The sequence below is a fragment of the Colletotrichum gloeosporioides genome (assembly GCF_011800055.1).
Source record: "Colletotrichum gloeosporioides strain Lc1 chromosome Unknown consensus_92, whole genome shotgun sequence".
Lineage (NCBI taxonomy): Eukaryota > Fungi > Ascomycota > Sordariomycetes > Glomerellales > Glomerellaceae > Colletotrichum > Colletotrichum gloeosporioides.
The window spans coordinates 96,337-113,947 of record NW_025544737.1 but is presented as its reverse complement, the minus strand read 5'-3'; the positions used below and the strand labels follow the sequence as shown (position 1 = coordinate 113,947).

Below are 17,611 nucleotides of genomic sequence, written 5' to 3'. Positions count from 1 at the left end.
ACGGGTGGTGTTCATGCCACCGGACTCCCTTATACGTGTCATGATATCAAGTCTGCCTGAGAACACACCTCTCATGCGGCAGTCTACACCAACAAAACTTTCGGCAGCCCATTTCCAGGTGATGATTTGGATCTGGGGGCTGCGTCTGACTCATTTCATAGAGAGTATTCCTTGCGTAAGCAAATAAGCCCGCAGGATATGAGGATCAAAACTGAGCGAGCTACGAGAAATTAAGAAGGCAGGAGCAGGCAGCCATGCCTCCGCCTCCAAAGGTAAGTACTTAAGATGGGGCACTTGACAACAACCTTGCTTTCCCAACCTCGCTCCAAGTTCACGATCGCCTGCCACGAAGCCAGTATGAACCGACTAGCACTCTTTCAAGGACCGCTGCGCCTTGTGGGCATGTTACGAGCCTCTCCGACGCAGAGCAGTACACCCAATAAACGAACCTACACCACGATGGAGACTGCGGAGGTTGAGGAGGAAGCTGATGAGGAGGCGAAGAAGAAGGGGAGTTGGAGAGAGCGAAAGTACGAGTTTTCGAAGCCGGTCTCGACTGCGTGGGACGACGCGCGCGTCATTCTTCCGGCCGGATGGGAGCGCATGAAGAAGGGGCTCTGGCCGCAGCAGATGGAGGACCGATGGGTGATAGCCCACGTGGCGACGGCGGAGGCGAACGGTGGAGAGGGGGAGGGGATCGTGTTGGCTAGGAGCTGGACAAGGTATCCCTTGGCACAGATCACAGTAGTACCCTCAGGCGCGGACGGTTGCAGCAGGAGGATCACAAAGATTACGTGGGAGGGAGACGAGAAGCGCTGGAGGGTGGATGACCGTAAGAGCGAGGCCAAAAAACTTGTTGTCCGGTTCGCGAGGGGGGTTTTCAAAGTCGACCTGGCAAACGACAGCGAGTACGAAGGGGACTGAAGGCATGTTCATTTCTCTTCCCTTCCCTTCTTTTCTTGGATCCGTGCGTCCGCTCTGCATTCCTTCATCGGATGAACTTAGACTGACTCGGTGCAGAGGTGTTGGAAACCTTCGTCTTGCGGCGGATATGAACCGGCGCGCAGTGTTCCTCCATAGGATATACCCATGCACCACTACACCCAAAGGTTCTCGAGACATAGCTTGCCTTAACTTTGAGACTCTGATTTTACGACTTGGATCGTCCTAGCCGCAGGTTGTGGTGATTTTGCTATTAGTGGCCTTGGCTATTAATTGGTTTTGTATGCCAAGGAATGTCGATTCAAGCACGGGCGAATGGTTTAGTGGTATAATACTCGCTTAGCATGTGAGTGGTCCAGGGTTCGATTCCCTGTTCGTCCATCTCTTTTTCGGGCCAAAGTTTTTGGCAGCTGTTCCTAAACCGAAAAACAATTTGACAGGCTCCATCGGTTTCTGAATGTGGTCTTTGATACTGCCCACACGCTGTAGGTTGCAGTCTCTGAGGAACGTAGCCGCAGCAATAATGACTACGCCAGTTGACTTGCTTCGATAACAAGGCACGTAGTTCTGCATCGTTCGATGAAGATCGCCTACGAAAAAACATACGCCGCAAAGTGTATGGCACATACATAAGTCTCTTTTGATTTACTATTTTCACTACTTGAAGGAAGTTTTTGCTGGATTTATAAAATGCGGCCATGAAACGTTACGAAGGAACTTCATCAGGGCGTGGTCTCATCCATTAAATCAGTATGTATGTACGTAAAGATATAGGTTTCTGCACGACCATGTCCCTTGCGCTCTAGCTGGCTGGCGTCGTCACCGTGGTGGCATCCGTCTTTTCTGGCCTGGGTGATGACTTGCGACTTGCCCTACCAACGATCTTCTCCGTCCAATTCCAGCCTCCGAGCGGCGTCGACGATCGCGCCTTGTCCTTGTCTTTGGGGCCTGTCGGTGACGAGGGACTTCTTGCACTGGCTGTCGTTGTAGTATCGCTATCATCACTGTCCGCCCAGTCACGTTCGCTCCACGTAACCGAGTCGACACGCTCAGGCGGCCGTGGAGGCCGATTTGCCCTCGGCGGACTGGCTGAGGAGCTCCGGGATGACGAGCGGCGCTTCGGGGGTGGCTGCATGTCAGGGACCATGTCTTCCGCCTCCCTCTGGGAGTTGGGAGACAGTAGCGCCGTCCCCAGAACATCGCTCGCGCCATCTCCGTTGAACGAAGCACCACTATCGTTGACCTCATCGCCAAACTTATTAGGCGGCAGGTTAATATTATTAGCTCTTTCACCAGTTGGCTCGTCAGCATCACGTGTCCTCGCCGTAGCGGAGTCGCTAAAGTGGGCGTCGACGAGATGCTTCACCACAGGCCAACCATAGGCATTGGCGAACATTCGACGAACGATGATGTTGTTGTGAGCGTCTGGCTCTAGCTTGACCAAGACCTTCCTCCAAGCGAGTCCACGATGATAAGCGCGTGCGATCTTCTCTTCAACCCGCATCTGCGATGCGTCAATCTCCTCATCGGCGCCCTTGTTCGGGTTTGTGTTCGCTGTGTCATCATAGTCTCTGATTGAGTCCATGGTACCTTCATGTGAAAACCGGTGAGATGGATGCGGAGACGAGTCCGTACTAGTCCTCGACCCTCCAGAGCCAGTTGAGGCGGCCCTTCGGAACGTGCCTCTCCGAGAAGCCAACGATCCCGTGGGTTTCTTCTTCAACGGCGGAGGCGGAATATCAGCGGGCTGGTAGACACGGTCGTGGAAAATTGCGCGAGGCCTTTTGGATGGGTCTATCAGGTATTCGGTGGTAGGAATTTTGGGGTTGATCAGGTCGTGAGCGGACTCGAAGAAGCTCGTTCTCGGCGGGGCAATATGCCGGTTCTCTCCTCTTTCAAGTTCGTGGCCGGCAGTGACCTTGGAGGAGCCACCAGATGACTGTGATATCTCGTCAAAATTGATGGTCTGACTTCTCCTGTAAATCTTGTGTTGCTTGTTGGATATGGGTGGTGCCTTGGGCTGCGAGGAGTCGCTGCTTTTGAACATGGAGAAGAAGCCGGCAAATGGTCCACCACGATTTGCGTCTTTCCCGCCCTCGGGTCCATCTTCATTATAAGGCGTGGGAACAGACCGCAAACTGGCCCTGTCATCTTCCATCATTGCGTTCCGCGGTGGCTGTGGAACCTCGACAGCATTGGACGGGGCCGTGGGGGTGATGTTGCCGGACTGGTCGTCGGGCGTCGCATCTTCTTCCGGAGGGAGCATACTAGTTCTCCGAGGTGTGGGAGCCAAGCTACCGCCGGTCAGTTCAGCCCAACCGGCACCGACCAGAGTCTCAACCAAGCCAGCGTCTCGCCGGGCCTTCTCCACGCGTCCCAATCCTTGCCAGTCCAAGAACAAGAGACAGCTAGTTCTGAGTGGCACAATGCCATCGTTGACGACGTTGGAGTACACCGTCCGGTTGCGGAATTTTTTCAGGGCAGTGTGGGCCGGTCCCGTCGGCAGGATCCTAAGCAGAGGCTTCGACTCTGGCTGAACTTCTCCCATGACTCTCTTGTGTGCGCTCTCTCCGAGGTTACTGACGATTGCCCCCCACCCACTCCTTGCGATGGTCGGCGCCCTCCAGGTTAGGCCAAGATCCTGGCCGGTTCTGCCAACCAACCCGAAGTCGAGGGCAAATTTGACATAGAGAGGGTTCTCGTTGCTGAGACCAAGAAAAGGCGTGGCAAGGGCAACGAAGTTGATCGGTTTGATAATGTTGAAGAACTCTGGGGAGTGTTTCTGAATGTATGCAACGGCGTATGTCTGTATCAATCCACCCAGTGAATGTCCAATGAAACTGATGCTGGTAATGGTAAAGGGACGCTTCTCTTGAATCTCTTCTTTGTGTATAGTGCTGTGTTTGTGGGCTGCCTTGTTGCTGTCTGGTTCAGATTTGTTAAAAACGGCAGCGACTGCTGATTCGGCGTGTCCTTTCTTGGACGGAAGGAAGGGCTGATCGGGGTAGGACATGGAGAGAACGTATCTAGCCAGTCTCTTACCCAGGTATTTAATGCCCCTCTCCGTCCTTGTCGCATTGCCAGAAAAGCCTCGAACAATGACTTCCTCATCATCTCCGTCGTCCTCTGCAGGGGAGTCATCTTCGGGTGCAGTCTCCTGTGAAGAGCTGGCCCCGTTCGTATCGGCTTGTTCTTTGCTTCTTCTTTCTGTACGCTCCTTGGCACGTCTAGCCTTGGCGTCAATCTTGGCCTGGGCAACCGTAGAATCAATGCTCTCCTTGAGATAGAGCATGTCTGCTCCGAGGTTACTGTGTAAGCCATGGGTCAAGACCACTAAATGGACCTTCTTTTGCTTCTCTTCGGGGTTCTTTTCTGTCGGAGCACTGCTATCGTGGGCGACACTCTCGACGGGCTGGTCCTTACGAGGTCGGCTCTTGAGACGGTCAATGTTGAGATCATCCCAGCCCGGAAGCCTCGGAGTATTCCACAATGCGGCCGTGTCCTCAACCTTGAGCTCGATGGCTTTGGAGAAGACGCCCTTCGGCTGCGCCGGATGATGTCCGTCCTTGGCACCTAGGCTCTGCTGAAAGTCGGCGACCTTGCCGGGTTGCGGTACCTGCGCCTGGCCGCCAATGACGGGCAGAGAGTAGCTCAAATTCAGGGACTTGGCATCTCTTGCTATTGTCACCTCGTAGCCCACGGCAGCCGAAGTCGAGAAGATGACTTGTGAAGATACCTCGACGATCCACGTTGCGCTTTCGGTCTCGTGGTCCGGGGATCCGCCAAAATGACTGCCTCCTCCGGTCCCGGCACTCTGCCTTATATGCTCTGGAACAATCAGTTCGCTCTCCCAGGAACCGCCAGCCTTGAGCATGGGTTCGAATTCGGGAACACCATAGCGACGGGGGTTGGCGAACTTGACGTTGGGGTCGAAGTTGGAGGGGTAAGCGGCGGCGGAAAGAGTGTAGGGGCCGTGAACGAAGGCGGCGCGAAGGGCGATTGCTGAGGTGTTGCGGACGCGCAGGTAGAGGCGCTCGGGCGAAGGCAGGATTCGATCTTGAGAGGGTGTATAGGTGACGGTATAGCGGACAACCTCGCCAATCTTGACGCTCCCGACTTGGTAGACGAGAAGCATGATGGTATCGGAGAGTGTGCTGGGTGCGCCGATGGGGTTCGGGGCGGGGCGGGATGACGCAGAGAGTAGGTCCGGCGTATATAACGAGAGAGCTGCTATCGTCGGTCTGTTGGTGACGCCGTCATCTCCGGTCGGGTCGCTCCTCGTTGGCGGCAGTCGGGGAAGTGAAGGGGTCGTCGAGTTTGTCGTGAGCGAAGAGACCGGTGAAGTGGCAGCGACGGTCAGATCAAGGGAATAGTGGGAGTCCGGTCGCGTGTTCGATCTCGCATTCGCACGGATGGTGGGAAAGAGTGGTGTCGAAAGGGCATACGAGGCGTATCCCACACACAGGCGAGAAGAATACGAATAGTATAGTAGGACGTGTAGTAAGTCGGACAAGTAATCGGACAGGGAGGATGGGAAAGCGATGGGATAAGGTAAAGTAAGGTACCCTAGGAGCGGTAGGTAGTCGGGTCGGGTCGGTGGTCGGGGGATGTGAGGCTGGGAAGCACGAGCAGCTCTTCGTCTTGGGAAGCGAAGGCTCAAACTCGCAACCCAAAAGGTAAAGTAAGGCACGTTCGGTTCCGGGTATTGAGCGCGTGCCTATCCTGCAACATGGCAAGGTAGTAAGCCTTTACAACAACTGCGACAGCGCATCAGCAGAAGCAGACAAAGTTGGGAATCAGCCATAGCCCGGGAGCCATGGCAGGATTGGATAGGCACGAGGGAAACCCAAGACTCCGGGGACGCTAAGCAACAGTTGCTTGCAGTGCTTGCAGAGAGCGCACAGCACAATGATGCAACCTTCTCAGCGGACGTCAAGCAGCGCGACTCTTCATTGGATGCCACCAGCGCAGCTGGGGCGAGGCATCCGGAGGTCGAGGACGTGGACCAGGGCCAGGACGTACTAAGCTACTGCATAGTACACTACTCACCTAAGTGGTAGGTACCTTAGTAGGCCCACTACAATAGGACCAGGGACACTTACCTAGGTTGTCACTGCCCACCTACTTTACCTACCTAGGTACCTACCAGGGACAAATGCGCCACTGCCGAATCAAGCCTCACCATCCCATGACGATCCCCATCCGAGTGCCGCCGTAGGCATCTCGGTTTGATTTCGATTACCGGTCCAACATGGAAGTCGCTGCTAAGCTCAGGAGTTGACTTTTGCCCCACGCAGTCCAGACCCAAGCCAATTTCATCTCACGCTCATCATCTAAAGTCGGTTAGACTCAGCACCTTACGACAGAAGCGTCTTGCAGGAACGGGCTCTTGGTCCTCACCGACGCCAGAAAGTCAACATATTACTTACTCAAAGAGAAGAGAGGGTGTGCGGTCCAAGGACCACAGCAGAGCCAAGCATGCTCATCCTCGCCTCCCCGATCCTTACTTGCAGTCCTGCCTGTCCTGCTTTCTCAATGGATGCCCAGGTGCAGGCATCGTCTGTCTTGGCAGGGGACCAGGTCCGATCGATATGTGTTAAAGGCATTTTTGCGCCCTGTGGACGTGCGTCCATGTGCAATGGGGGTGCATCCGAGTGCTGCCGCTTACTGCGTAGTACGTACGCAGCACACCCATTGTTGTAGCTGTGAGATGCTGCGTCGCATACAAGAGTGCAACCGGCACTACCCTGAGATCTGAGATGGGCATCAATGCGAACAACAGCCAGGAACCGCACCACGTCACGTTCTGCCCCACCCGCCACGACCGCCGCAAATGGGCCTCAAGCCTCCCCCTTCGACGGAGCGAGTCAAGATCCGCCGCACGCCTCAGTCTCGTTGATCCCGGACCTGGGTCCGTAAGGTAAGGTGAGCCTCGACTTTCCAGGCTGCCGTCTGCCTGCCTTGGCAACAACCCGCCGTCGCGCCCACCACCAACCACCGGGCTCCTCTCGTCCCACAATCCTCTCGGCCAACGGCAGCATGGAGACTGCCCATCTAAAGTGCAAGGCAACACAAAGCTTGTTCGATCTAAAAGGTCGAGAACGGCCTGCCAGAGACAAATCTTACCTCGTTGGCCCATGCCTTCGGACGACAATGCACATGAGATTCATTCCCGCTCCTCGCCGCGCCGCACAGAAGCGAAGTGACCGAGGCAGAGAGTTCACATGGGAAACAGGCTAACAGCACTCAGTCCGGAAGCGCAGCGCAACGTAACGCCAGATAAAGCTTTGGGGCGGCGTTCTTTCCTAGAAGAAGAGTATACGCGTTACAGTCCTCTCTCAGCAACCAGAAACCCTTACATCCATGACCACCTCGGGACATCACACGCTTAGTACTTCAAGCACGAACCCATAAAACGTCAAGTTGCCTCTCCAAATGTGCAACGTCAACAAAACGGCCACCAAAAAAAAAAAAAAACCCTCGCCAACCATATCGTGTGTCGTGTGTCCGGTGTCATGTGCTGTCATTCAGACACCTTATTGGTTTGGTCTCGATCTTCTGTCGTAAGTACAGGGTCGTTATGCCCGGGCACTGTCTTCCGGGTCTCCTGGGTGGACATGACTCCGCCACTCAAATACCCGGTTCATCCCGCGGCCGGGTCCTGTGAGGCCGGCGAGCGTCGAAGACTTGGGTTCCGCGTATGGACGCCGCCGACTGTGCGTGGCGTGTATCGCTGCCTCTGCCTCGTAGTCATGAGCCATACGTCCAGGTACTACTCGCTCTGGGGGTCGCATGGTTCTAGCCCTGTTATACACTTCCTCCTCCATAGTGTGTCGCCGAAGCATCGGCGTTGGCGGCAGAGGCCCCATTCCTAGGGGCGCCGTCAAAGGAGGGGGGGGAGGCCCCATGGGGGACGCCGTCATCGGCCCGAGAGGCGAAACCGTATGCGGCGGCGGTGGCCCCATCATCACCGACCGGGAGGGGCCGCCCAGGCTGGAACGGAACTCCGAGAAGCGCTCGGCCAGGCGTTGGCCCATCGAGTCTCGTTGGCTTATCGTATCCTGAGGGAGGCCTCGTGCCCGGTTGACGCCTGACATGTAGTCGGTCGGCGTGGGGCGCTCGAAAGCCGCCGGTGGCGTTGGTGCGGGCGGCACTGGTGGTCCGGATACGAATACGTCGTCAGCTTCTCTGCGATAATCATCACTTGCGTAGTTTCCAATCGTCGTGCTGGCACCAGTAAGTTCCCCGTATCCTCTGTCAAGAACGTCGTCGTCTCCGTAACTCGAAAATCTGCGCGTGTCGTCGTCACGGTTGTCTTGAAACCTACGAACGAGTCTGTCTTCGTAATCTTGGGACCGAGACCGAGGTGACGGCCCCGAACGAAGCGCCGGCCGCATGCCCCTGGATGTCATGGTCAAATCCAGCCTTTCAAGCCGCTGGATCACTGCCGGAATTTGTACATCGGGAAGCCTATCCGCGTCTGTCGTATCATAGTTGAACCATGGGCAGTCGCAATTCTTCCATTTGACGCCGCAAATCATGCAGAATTGCGCTCCGCAGCGACTGCTATCGTCAGCAAGCCCGGATCGCAGACGGCCGGTCAACCAATGATGCTTACCATGTCATATGGTTGCAGCCTTCCTCGAGTTCAATCATGTGATTGCACTTGTAGCATCGCTGCCAGCCGGCCTCTTTGGCCTGCTCAAGAAATCTTGTGGTGTCTTCATCGTCGGGACAGTCTCTTGACGAGTGCCATTTCCCTTTGCAAGAGCAGCACACGTCAGTTCCGCATACCCTGCAGGAGCCACACTTGCGACTCCCTCTGCGATAGATGTCCGATGGTCTGATCCATGCTCCGCAGCGTCGCGAGGAGCAGTAGATCCGGTTACGGGTCGAGTACTCCAAATACTTTCTGTTCCACTTCATCTTGAAGTCAGATGACAGCAGACGCTCGACATACTTGAGTGGGATGACGTCTGGCGTGCAGCACCTGGGAGGCATAGACTGGGGATCCGTGATGGAAAGTTGGAATCGCCATTCAAGACAAGACTCGCACATGCGGTGGCCACATTTGAGCTTCGGAACTTTTGAAGACCGATCTTCGTCCATACAAATCATACACTGTGCCCTGGAGTGGAATCATTAGCACATGGCACACCAGAGGAATATTGACCCCCAAGGGCGACTCACATTTTGACAGGTTTCTCGGGCGAGCGAGAACGTACGCTCCTGGCGAGCCTTTGGCCCATGAAATTAGATGAATGTTTGTTCGACGAAGCTGTACTGTGCGATGTGACCTGGGATGCCGCCCCCGAAAGAGTGTGGGAGCGTCGAATCATCCGAGAGTCTCTATACACAACATCTGACTGATGTCTTCTGGAAGATCTGCTCGGGCCAGCGTCAGAATCACCTCGGTAAGGGAGCATTCCGTACGCCAACCTTTTGGAGGACGTAGGAGGCTTGGAGACCATCTCGTAAGTCTTCGCTGGAGGCCGATGTTGGCTCGGCCTCCTTGCAGGGCTGTGGGAGCGCTGCCTCGAGAAATGCCTCTCGGAAGCCGAACGAGACGGACGAGAGCGATGCCGCAAGGGAGACCTGCTGCGTTCGTCGAGAGACTGACGCGATTGTCGCGGCGTATGCACGGTCGATTCATCATCGTCTTCTTCCACATATACGATTTCCTTAATCTTCCTGCGGCGCTTGGGCGTCTTCTTCTTTCTCTCCTCTGGAGGGGACCGCCGTTCTTCCACCACGAGGCGGTGCGTGTGTTTCTCATGCTTCCCTCTCTCCTTCTCCCGCTTCGCCCTCTCGTGCCGTCTCTGGCGTTTCTCTTCCTGGGTCGATACACTGGTCGCTGACTCCTCGTCTGTCTCGGTGTCTGTGCCAGACTCTGAAGACGTGGAAGATCTCTCCCTTGCATAAGGTCGACGGGGCCGGGAGGGTTGGGCGGCTCTTGGGCTCCGACCACGCCGAGGACTCACTCTCCGGCCGGGTGTGGGCGACTCGGTCTCGCCAAAGTCATCATAGGCGTAGTCTGCGGCTGCATATCGTCCCCTTCTATATGTTTCCGTCACTGGAGCTCTCGACAGCACAGGCACGGGCATCGTCTCGATGACGGTGGCAGACGCGCCGCTGCTGGTCCTGGAGGTTCGGCTTCGTCCGGGGGACGAAGTTATCTCGTCGGGTCCTTGTATAGGGTCTTTGGGCCTCCGATATGGGAGTGAATCTAAGGACGTCTCGCCACCGGCATGCCAACCATGGTTGACAGGCAGCGGCCCTTGAGGGTAGCGGCGTCGGGTCTTTGTCCTGTGCCAGTCTTCCACATCTCGGTAGGCCATTGGGCGTCAGAAAGCCTCATCCGGGAGAGGGAGCGGGAGGAAATTGGGATCGAGGCAGGACGGGACGGGAAGTCGTGAGTCGAGGGTGTGGGAAAAAGGGCAGCGGAACAGCTGGTTGCTCGCGAGTGGGCGGACTTAATGCATGCCTATAGCTGTGATTGGGCTTGGATGACGGATTGCATGTCGGCCATGCACTATGTAGGCGGGCGAGAGATGATATGGCGCGCCCTAAGAATCGGGACGATGGCGATTGTTTGCCTCGCTCTTGTGAGGTATCAATCGGGCAGCAGCGGAAGCTGTTTGGTCGGGTTGTCGTGTGTTGTGGAGAGGTAAGAAATGAGAGGGACCAAACAGGATGCAGGCTGCTTCCTGTCTGCTGGACGGCTGGTGGAATCCCGAAATACCTAGGTAGGTAGACGAACGAGGTGGTCAAGCCAGGCTACCTTACGTACGGACTTGGAAGTGAGCAGGCAAGGTAGGCAAGGTAGGTAGATAAGGTAGGCAGTAGACATGGCAGATGGACAGAGGGGTTCTTGTTGATTCGGCGGCACAAGACACGTCCAAAGCAAGGAAAGCAGGCAGCCTCAGGTTGCCGCGAGTGGCTGTCCTCAGTCCCATAAGGACAGAAAAACAAGCAAGGGAAGGGACGTTTCCCGTCGAATCCTCAAACCTGAAAACGACTGCAACATGGCGAGGCCGTTTGTGAGAGAGAGAGAGAGAGAGAGAGAGAGAGAGAGAGAGAGAGAGAGAGTCATTCCATAGCCCGAGCTGCAGCTGCGAAAGGGGGTTAGGGGCGCCACAGATGCGGCAACCGATTGGTTCCCCTTCCACGCCCAGGGCTGCGTGTTGCGGCAGCGGGGTGGAATCGAGACGTTGCTGTCTCTGTGTGTCTCTGCCACTCACTCTGCTGCTCCACCTTGAGAAGGCAGATGGAAGCAATCAAAAGTCGACTCATACAGATGCACCGGCCTGTTTGAAGTTGGTTCCATCACGTCGGCTTTCCGTCCCAGAAGATGCTGACGTGACGGACAGACGGCAAAGACACACGGCCGATGCGTCCGCCGTGCGTCGTCGTCTGAGCTGGCGGCCAGTCCGAACTCCTCCACCACCTAATTATTACCAAGGTTAGCAGAAGAGACTGGACGGTCGGTTCACTTCAGTTCACACCGTGCGTGTCCAGCAGCGCGGGAGAGGCTGCCTGACAGTGAGTGGGCGGGAGGTGAAGTGCCTTGGGGAACGGTGAGGGAACCCTGAAGGATGCTTCGCGGGAGCGAACCGGAGGCTGAGCCCTGATGCTAGCGCTGTCGCTCTGCAGGGGCTGCCCTGGATGATCTGACCGCTCTGGCCGCCGCTGCCCTGGACCGCCCTGGATTTGCCCTCACGTGCCCTGATTTGCCCTCCTAGAGCTCCCGACCCGTCCGTCTTACAAGTTACAACAGCCGTCTGCAGTGTGCGGACGTCGCAGAAGCGAGCGAGCCGCTGGAGTCACGCACCGTGGCGTCGCGCCATGCCATCTTGGCCCATGACAACGGCGCCGGCCCGTCATGAGGGCTGTGATCTGACACAAAGTCTCATTGTGCACTGAAGGAACCCAAGGTTACTAAAGTACCTACCTAGGTACCTTACGTTGGCAATTGGATGCGTAGTGCCTTAAGGTAAGGTGCTGAGGGTCTACCCTAACAATCCACTCTTCCCCACGATATCGAACACCGAAATCCCGCATGCTGTGCACAAGGTTCACCACAACGTGCAAAATCGGGCCATGCACCATAATGCACACTAGCCAGTCCGAACGGCGTCTCGGTCTGCCGATGCCTGCGGTGCTTTCCCGCCCCGGTTGGCCGGTGCGGGGCCGTCCGGTGGTCGGAGCTCCTGCCTGGTCTCGTGCGACTGACCGCCTTATCTCATGCCCGGATTCCTTGGCTCAAAAATTCGCAGAATGCATCCTGACCAAGAAATGCGAACTCATAGGGGCCTGGTTGCTGGATTAAATGGAGACAGAAGCAGATTAACGGCAATCCAGTGTATAACTCTATATATGTACCAATACCGGAGCTCCGAGTGCTTTATTCGGGGAGAACTCCCTTGGGACATCACCTAACTCAGAAGGAATCACTACAACGACGAGAACGACGACCAGACCGCCGCTCACACGAGGACTGTACATTGTATCCAGTATCATTTAAGGCGGGCAGATTCTCTTGAATGTTCATAGCCCAGTCATGGTGTTCAAGCTCCTGTACTTCCAATTTGTGCACGTGGCCTCAACGACGATCTGCTACAAGTGAAAGCAACGTGTTGACTTCAGTGGTCGCTCTTTGAAATACAGCTCCTCTGGTAACATACCTGTTTTGGTACATCTAAGCATGAGACTCCTGGAGATGCGAGGCCAGGCGAAAGTTGCCGCTCTTGCAAGCAAGGCCGAACTCACCGCAACCCTGGCGCATCGAGCGGACTTTAAAGCGCACAGATACCGGCTCCTGCTTCTCCTATGTGGCGGCGCCTATATACAATTTCTCGCATCCATCGAAAATTTTGACAGTCCGCGTTTGCTCGGATTGGTGGATCTTCCGTCCTCCACACAACATCCTGCCCCTCCCCCGATGCTTCGGTCCCACGATTGCCCGTACAGGGCCATCTGGTCCGGCCCCGCATTCTGGACTCCCGGCCTTGAACTCCACATCCGCACCGGCACTCGAAAACGGATACTTGGTCCCGGTACCATGGTGCCTTTTGCCTCCACCCTTCCAACGCTGAAGAGTCATCTGTCAGGGAGGTTTGTTTACGCAGTGGTTCGCCCATGTCCCACGTGTGCCCTAAGGAGGTTCCCGGAAAGGGGAGGGGGGGGAGGGGGGGTTGCAGCGACATAGGGGCGACTGACTCTCGCTTTCCTTTGGGCCGACGCCGCCAATCCGCGGGCACGGAACGCATGTTGATGTCGTACAGACACTGACGAACAGAGAGGTACTATCTCACCACGATCGAATGCCGGCTATCGACTTAGAGGCCGTCGGTTGGCTATGTGGTGCGCGCCAGTCCTCGTGCATAGAGAATGGCAGCCAGTCGATATGAGGCATGCCGGCACCCGCGTCGTCGATAGATACCTTGACTGCTTCCAGAAGGCGCGATATGAAGCTACCAATATCAACTCGCCATCATTCATTGATTCTTTGTCCATAAAAAGCATGGAAATCTGGTCCTGTTTACATTTGCTTACCCGCGCACATTTCCATCAAATGAGCCGTGTTCGATCAAGAACCCACAAGATAGACAACGGCGAGATTGACTGTATGTTACCAAGAAATCGCGTCGTCCCCTAATGACAAGGGAGAGTACAACGTAGAGTGAGCATAGCGCGCCTCGTGACTGCCCTGTATGTGAGATCGCTCGACCTGCATCCTCCAAGTCCTTCCCCTTGCGCGCATGCAACTCATGGGTGGGAACCCCGCGCAGCCCAAGCTTGTCGGGGTAAGTTTGCGTCCCTGGACTGATCGCCCTGCAGCATAATCTCACGTCCTGCTGAGCGTAGACTGTGACCTTCTGAATGGGGGACTATTTGTCCTGTTTGGTAACTGGGGCGCGTTGATGGATGGACGCTGTGCTGCGCCTATCCGAGCACCATCAGGGTTTAACAGAGGCGCATGCTTTTTGGACTTGTGTTGGTCTTTTCTGCACACGCAGGGATATTTTGTTGACAATGCTAATTCCTACAGTGACACCTTGAAAAGTAGACCAGTAAATCCAGAAGGAAATATCTTTCCTCCCCGCAGACTTGAAAATCTTTCAGATCTTTCATGTTCACTGTCCAAAGCTCTGCGATAGAGTCTAGGTGAAGTGCCCGTCAACAATGGGACACTACATGGGTCGAGCGGCTTCGACTGGCTTGCGGCCAGATCGCTGGCGAGGTGGCGTCTCTGAAACCGTCAGCAGGAAACCAGCCGCTGAAGAATCACTCCGAGCACCAGCAGAGTTGCGCTGGTGAGAAATGACAGCAACCAAGCCTCTGTCCCGTGATCCTGCTACCATTCCCGGAGATGGCGGGTGAGTTATCTTGAAGAGGGTTGGCGTGGGATGGAGTCATTGGTTGAACGGGTGAGCGCCGGAGTGTCGGTCCGAATACCGGTGAGCCCAGTATTACCCGCCAACCACGCCTCCCCAATTTGCAGGTCTCCACACATCCCTTCTCCAAGTGATGCAACCCCAGACTGTTTCTGCACCCCAGATGTTTCTCTGGCATTTTGCTACCTGTGTACCTGTTGCGCCCGCTTCCCCAGGTTTGGAGACGATACGGAAGGCCGGGCAGCGATATCACCGGGGATTCACAATATCAGAAAGACTGCAGGCGTCTTGTAGTCGACATTGAGGCTGGAGCCAGGATCGAGGGTGCTTTTGCACTCCTGTCAGACGCAAGGCCACACATGCGTGCTGTTTGTTTCTGGGCATAGCGAGTCCTGTGTGGGTCTTCTTCCCAAATTATTGGAGGAATGTCGTACGAGCAGCGGACTGGCACAGCCCTCAACCGCTCAAGTATGCTCTCCGTCTGACTTCGGCCTCCTTGATGATTTCCGCTGCTAAGCTGAGACTAGGCGCCAGCGTCGAATATCGCTCAATCTCCATCACCACGTCATTAATGATCTGGTCGATGGTTTCCCGGTGAGGAACGAGGGTCAGCAAAATGCTGCTCAGAGAGGGTGACATGGTGGCACCCATAACAAGGAGCGTCTGCGACACAATCGAGAGGGCACCCTGCCACAAGTATGGCATATGTCCGGCATGACTGCGGCAAGTTAGCAGTGGTACGCCGAGAGTGGCATGCCATCACCACAGCACGTGGCGTGACCAATCAGTCGCACTTACTGCGCATTGATGTGCTCCAGTTGCCGAATGGAGGCTTCCAGGCACTTGTGGCAATTCTGTCGGACAGCTGGATCCAACACAGCCTGCTCATTGTCCAATACGGCCAAGATGTACGGGCGGTAGATGATTGTCCGACAGGCGTAGAATCGCAAGCGCAGGACCGTCTGCACCGGATCTGAGAGCACGGTGCGGCCAAAAGGGAACTGCAACGGGATCGGCAGGCTCTCGTACCATTGTTGCAACTGAAAATCGAGTTCCGCCACGACCGGCTCCAGACTGGTGGTCGACGCCATCGAGTCTTTGGAGTAGATGAGTTGACTGACCCTGTTGAGGAGCCGCCGGAGCGCGATCTCGGCCAAGAAGTACCACAAGTCGTCTCGGCCAATCGCTTCTTGCTCCTCGCCCTCGAAGCCACCAGGGAGGCCAACATTCTCCTCAAACTGAACGACGCCCGAGTGTGGTAAATCCAACTCAGCGAGTAAGTCGCTCTCGAACAGGAGCGAGTTCCAGTAGATGCGCTCAGTGAGCTCCCTCTGATTAGGCGGTACCCTGTTGGGGGACATGAGCAGAAGTTGCAACTTGGTACTTGTGGTGCAGAGTAGGTTCCAGGCCTCGAGGGGTCGCACGAGATAGAACAGATAGGCCGAAGCGAGCAGGTGACACTGGGCAGCCAGGACGTTGTTCGATGTCATCATGCCGGGAAGAAGGGCCCAGGCTGCGGTGAAGTACTGTAGGCCGGGCGCATCCTCTCCAGGAACGATTCTGGAGATGCTGCCTCTCAAACTAGCTTGACCCAATGCCAGAACAAGCAGGACGATGCAGCTCTCTGCGCCCTCTCGGAAGCCATTGGAGAGGGCTGTGCGGTAGTGACTCCTCCAGGTGTAGGGGTTCACGCAGGCATACCACACATTGACTCGTTCGAAATAAGCCTCGATGTAGGCGGTGGTGTTGGAGAGGTCGACACATGGGGTTTTTGTGAGTGAGTGCAGCGGTTCGCGGGCCATTTCCAGCTGCAGGAGGATCTGCGGGTCGTAGGGTCGAGATACGAGGTCGCGGATGAGAGGCCACTGAAGCAGGTGCAGGGCGGCGTTGGTGTGTAGCTTGGGCATGGTTGAGATGTTGGTCGGGTTGTTCCAGGTGCCTAAACCACCGTTAGGAATAATTGAGACGAAGTTGCCGGTGCCTGAGATTCCCATCATACTGTCTCCATTGAGTCCTGAGCCGTTGCTCATTGAGGGAGACTCCTGGTTGATGGCGATGCCACCGTTGGCCTGGCCTGCGACCATGTTCATCTGCAGCAAGCTCTCGATACGATTCAAGCGCTCCAGAATCAACTTGTCGCCGGCGTCCAGCTTGATGCCCGGCTCTCTGTAGATGCACTCGGCTCCGAGCTCGGTGCAGAGCTTACACTTGGGCTTGGTTCCATCGCAGCGAGACTTGCGAGAGCGACACACTTCGCACTATTGCGGCCGTCAGTGATGAGCCCTGGGTCAGGTCTGCAGGGGCAGGATTATCGTCAAGGAGGCCGAAAAACGTACCGCGATGGTGGCTCTCCTCCTCGGGTAGTCAACGCCAGCGTCTGTGTTTCTCCTTTTGAGCGGGTTGGAACCCTCATCACTGGACGGCTTGTGTACACCGTTGGTCAAGGCATCGGGGCGGTGGTCGGAAGACTGAGACATGTTCCGGGCTTTGTGGGCGGAGCCAATGAGACCATCTCTGCTGAAACTGGGTGTTCTCTGAGTCTTGAGGGAGGCGGGCGACTTGAGTGGATGTATGCCGTTTACGATGGATGTCATTGAGGGCGAGGGAACCTCGATGTTGAAGTTGTCGCGCGAGGGGACGGAGAAGGGTCTCCCCGCTGTGCCGTTGGCTGAGGGGGGAGAGTCGCCCGTCGAGGACGGGGACATTGCCTGCGTCTGGAGGCGCAACAGTTGTGTGGGAGACGTGAGGGGCAGACTTTGATGCGCCGCGAGAGCGCAGCGCAGTGCAGCACAGAAAGAGAAAGCCGAGTCGGGTCGCGTGGAATTGAGTTAGTTGGTGGATCGTTTGACGGGGAAACGTCCGAGCAAGCGGGCAGCAGTCGGGTCAGTTGTCGGACGGGCAGGGCAGGGCAGGGGCGGCAAGTACGTCCAGTGGTGGCGGGCTCCTCGGTGCGACCAACAAGGCTTTTTAAGTCGTCGACCCGCGGCAGAGACTGTCAGGCCACATTCGAGTTTATCGAGGAAGCCTTTTCACCAGTCACTTGGGAGTAGGGGGCGGGAGCGGTTGGACGACGGGAGAGAGGGTCGGGGGAAGGAGGAGGAGGAAGAAGAGGGTGATGTGATGCGCGGTAGTGGAGCAGGTATCATTCTTATTATTCTGGACCCGAGAAACGATGGGAGGGAAAATGCGGAGGATGCCATACGACTACTGACTGGTGCGATGCTTGCTGGGCAGAGTGGCAGGCCAGTCAGAACCGAAGACTGCAACGGGCA

At 56.1% G+C, this 17,611-nt stretch overlaps 4 protein-coding genes across 4 annotated transcripts; 1 reads left to right on the top strand and 3 right to left on the bottom strand.

Annotated features, from left to right (window-relative positions):
- Positions 1 to 459: 459 nt before the first annotated feature.
- GCG54_00008957 (uncharacterized protein) lies at positions 460 to 924 on the top strand (the record flags this gene model as incomplete). The annotated part of the gene is made up of 1 exon (XM_045408912.1): positions 460 to 924. The coding sequence occupies one exon, from the start codon at positions 460 to 462 to the stop codon at positions 922 to 924; it is 465 nt and encodes a 154-aa protein (XP_045257828.1).
- Positions 925 to 1,744: 820 nt separating this feature from the next.
- On the bottom strand, positions 1,745 to 5,077 carry GCG54_00008956 (putative lipase ROG1; the record flags this gene model as incomplete). The annotated part of the gene is made up of 1 exon (XM_045408911.1): positions 1,745 to 5,077. One exon carries the CDS (start codon positions 5,075 to 5,077, stop codon positions 1,745 to 1,747), a length of 3,333 nt encoding a protein of 1,110 aa, XP_045257827.1.
- A 2,443-nt stretch (positions 5,078 to 7,520) lies between these two features.
- Positions 7,521 to 10,280, bottom strand: GCG54_00008955 (E3 ubiquitin-protein ligase; the record flags this gene model as incomplete). The annotated part of the gene is given in 4 exon segments (XM_045408910.1): positions 7,521 to 8,257; positions 8,270 to 8,505; positions 8,561 to 9,070; positions 9,133 to 10,280. The coding sequence occupies 4 exon segments, from the start codon at positions 10,278 to 10,280 to the stop codon at positions 7,521 to 7,523; spliced, it is 2,631 nt and encodes an 876-aa protein (XP_045257826.1).
- Positions 10,281 to 14,795: 4,515 nt separating this feature from the next.
- Positions 14,796 to 17,044, bottom strand: GCG54_00008954 (uncharacterized protein; the record flags this gene model as incomplete). The annotated part of the gene is made up of 3 exons (XM_045408909.1): positions 14,796 to 15,057; positions 15,138 to 16,597; positions 16,676 to 17,044. 3 exons carry the CDS (start codon positions 17,042 to 17,044, stop codon positions 14,796 to 14,798), a joined length of 2,091 nt encoding a protein of 696 aa, XP_045257825.1.
- Positions 17,045 to 17,611: the final 567 nt, after the last annotated feature.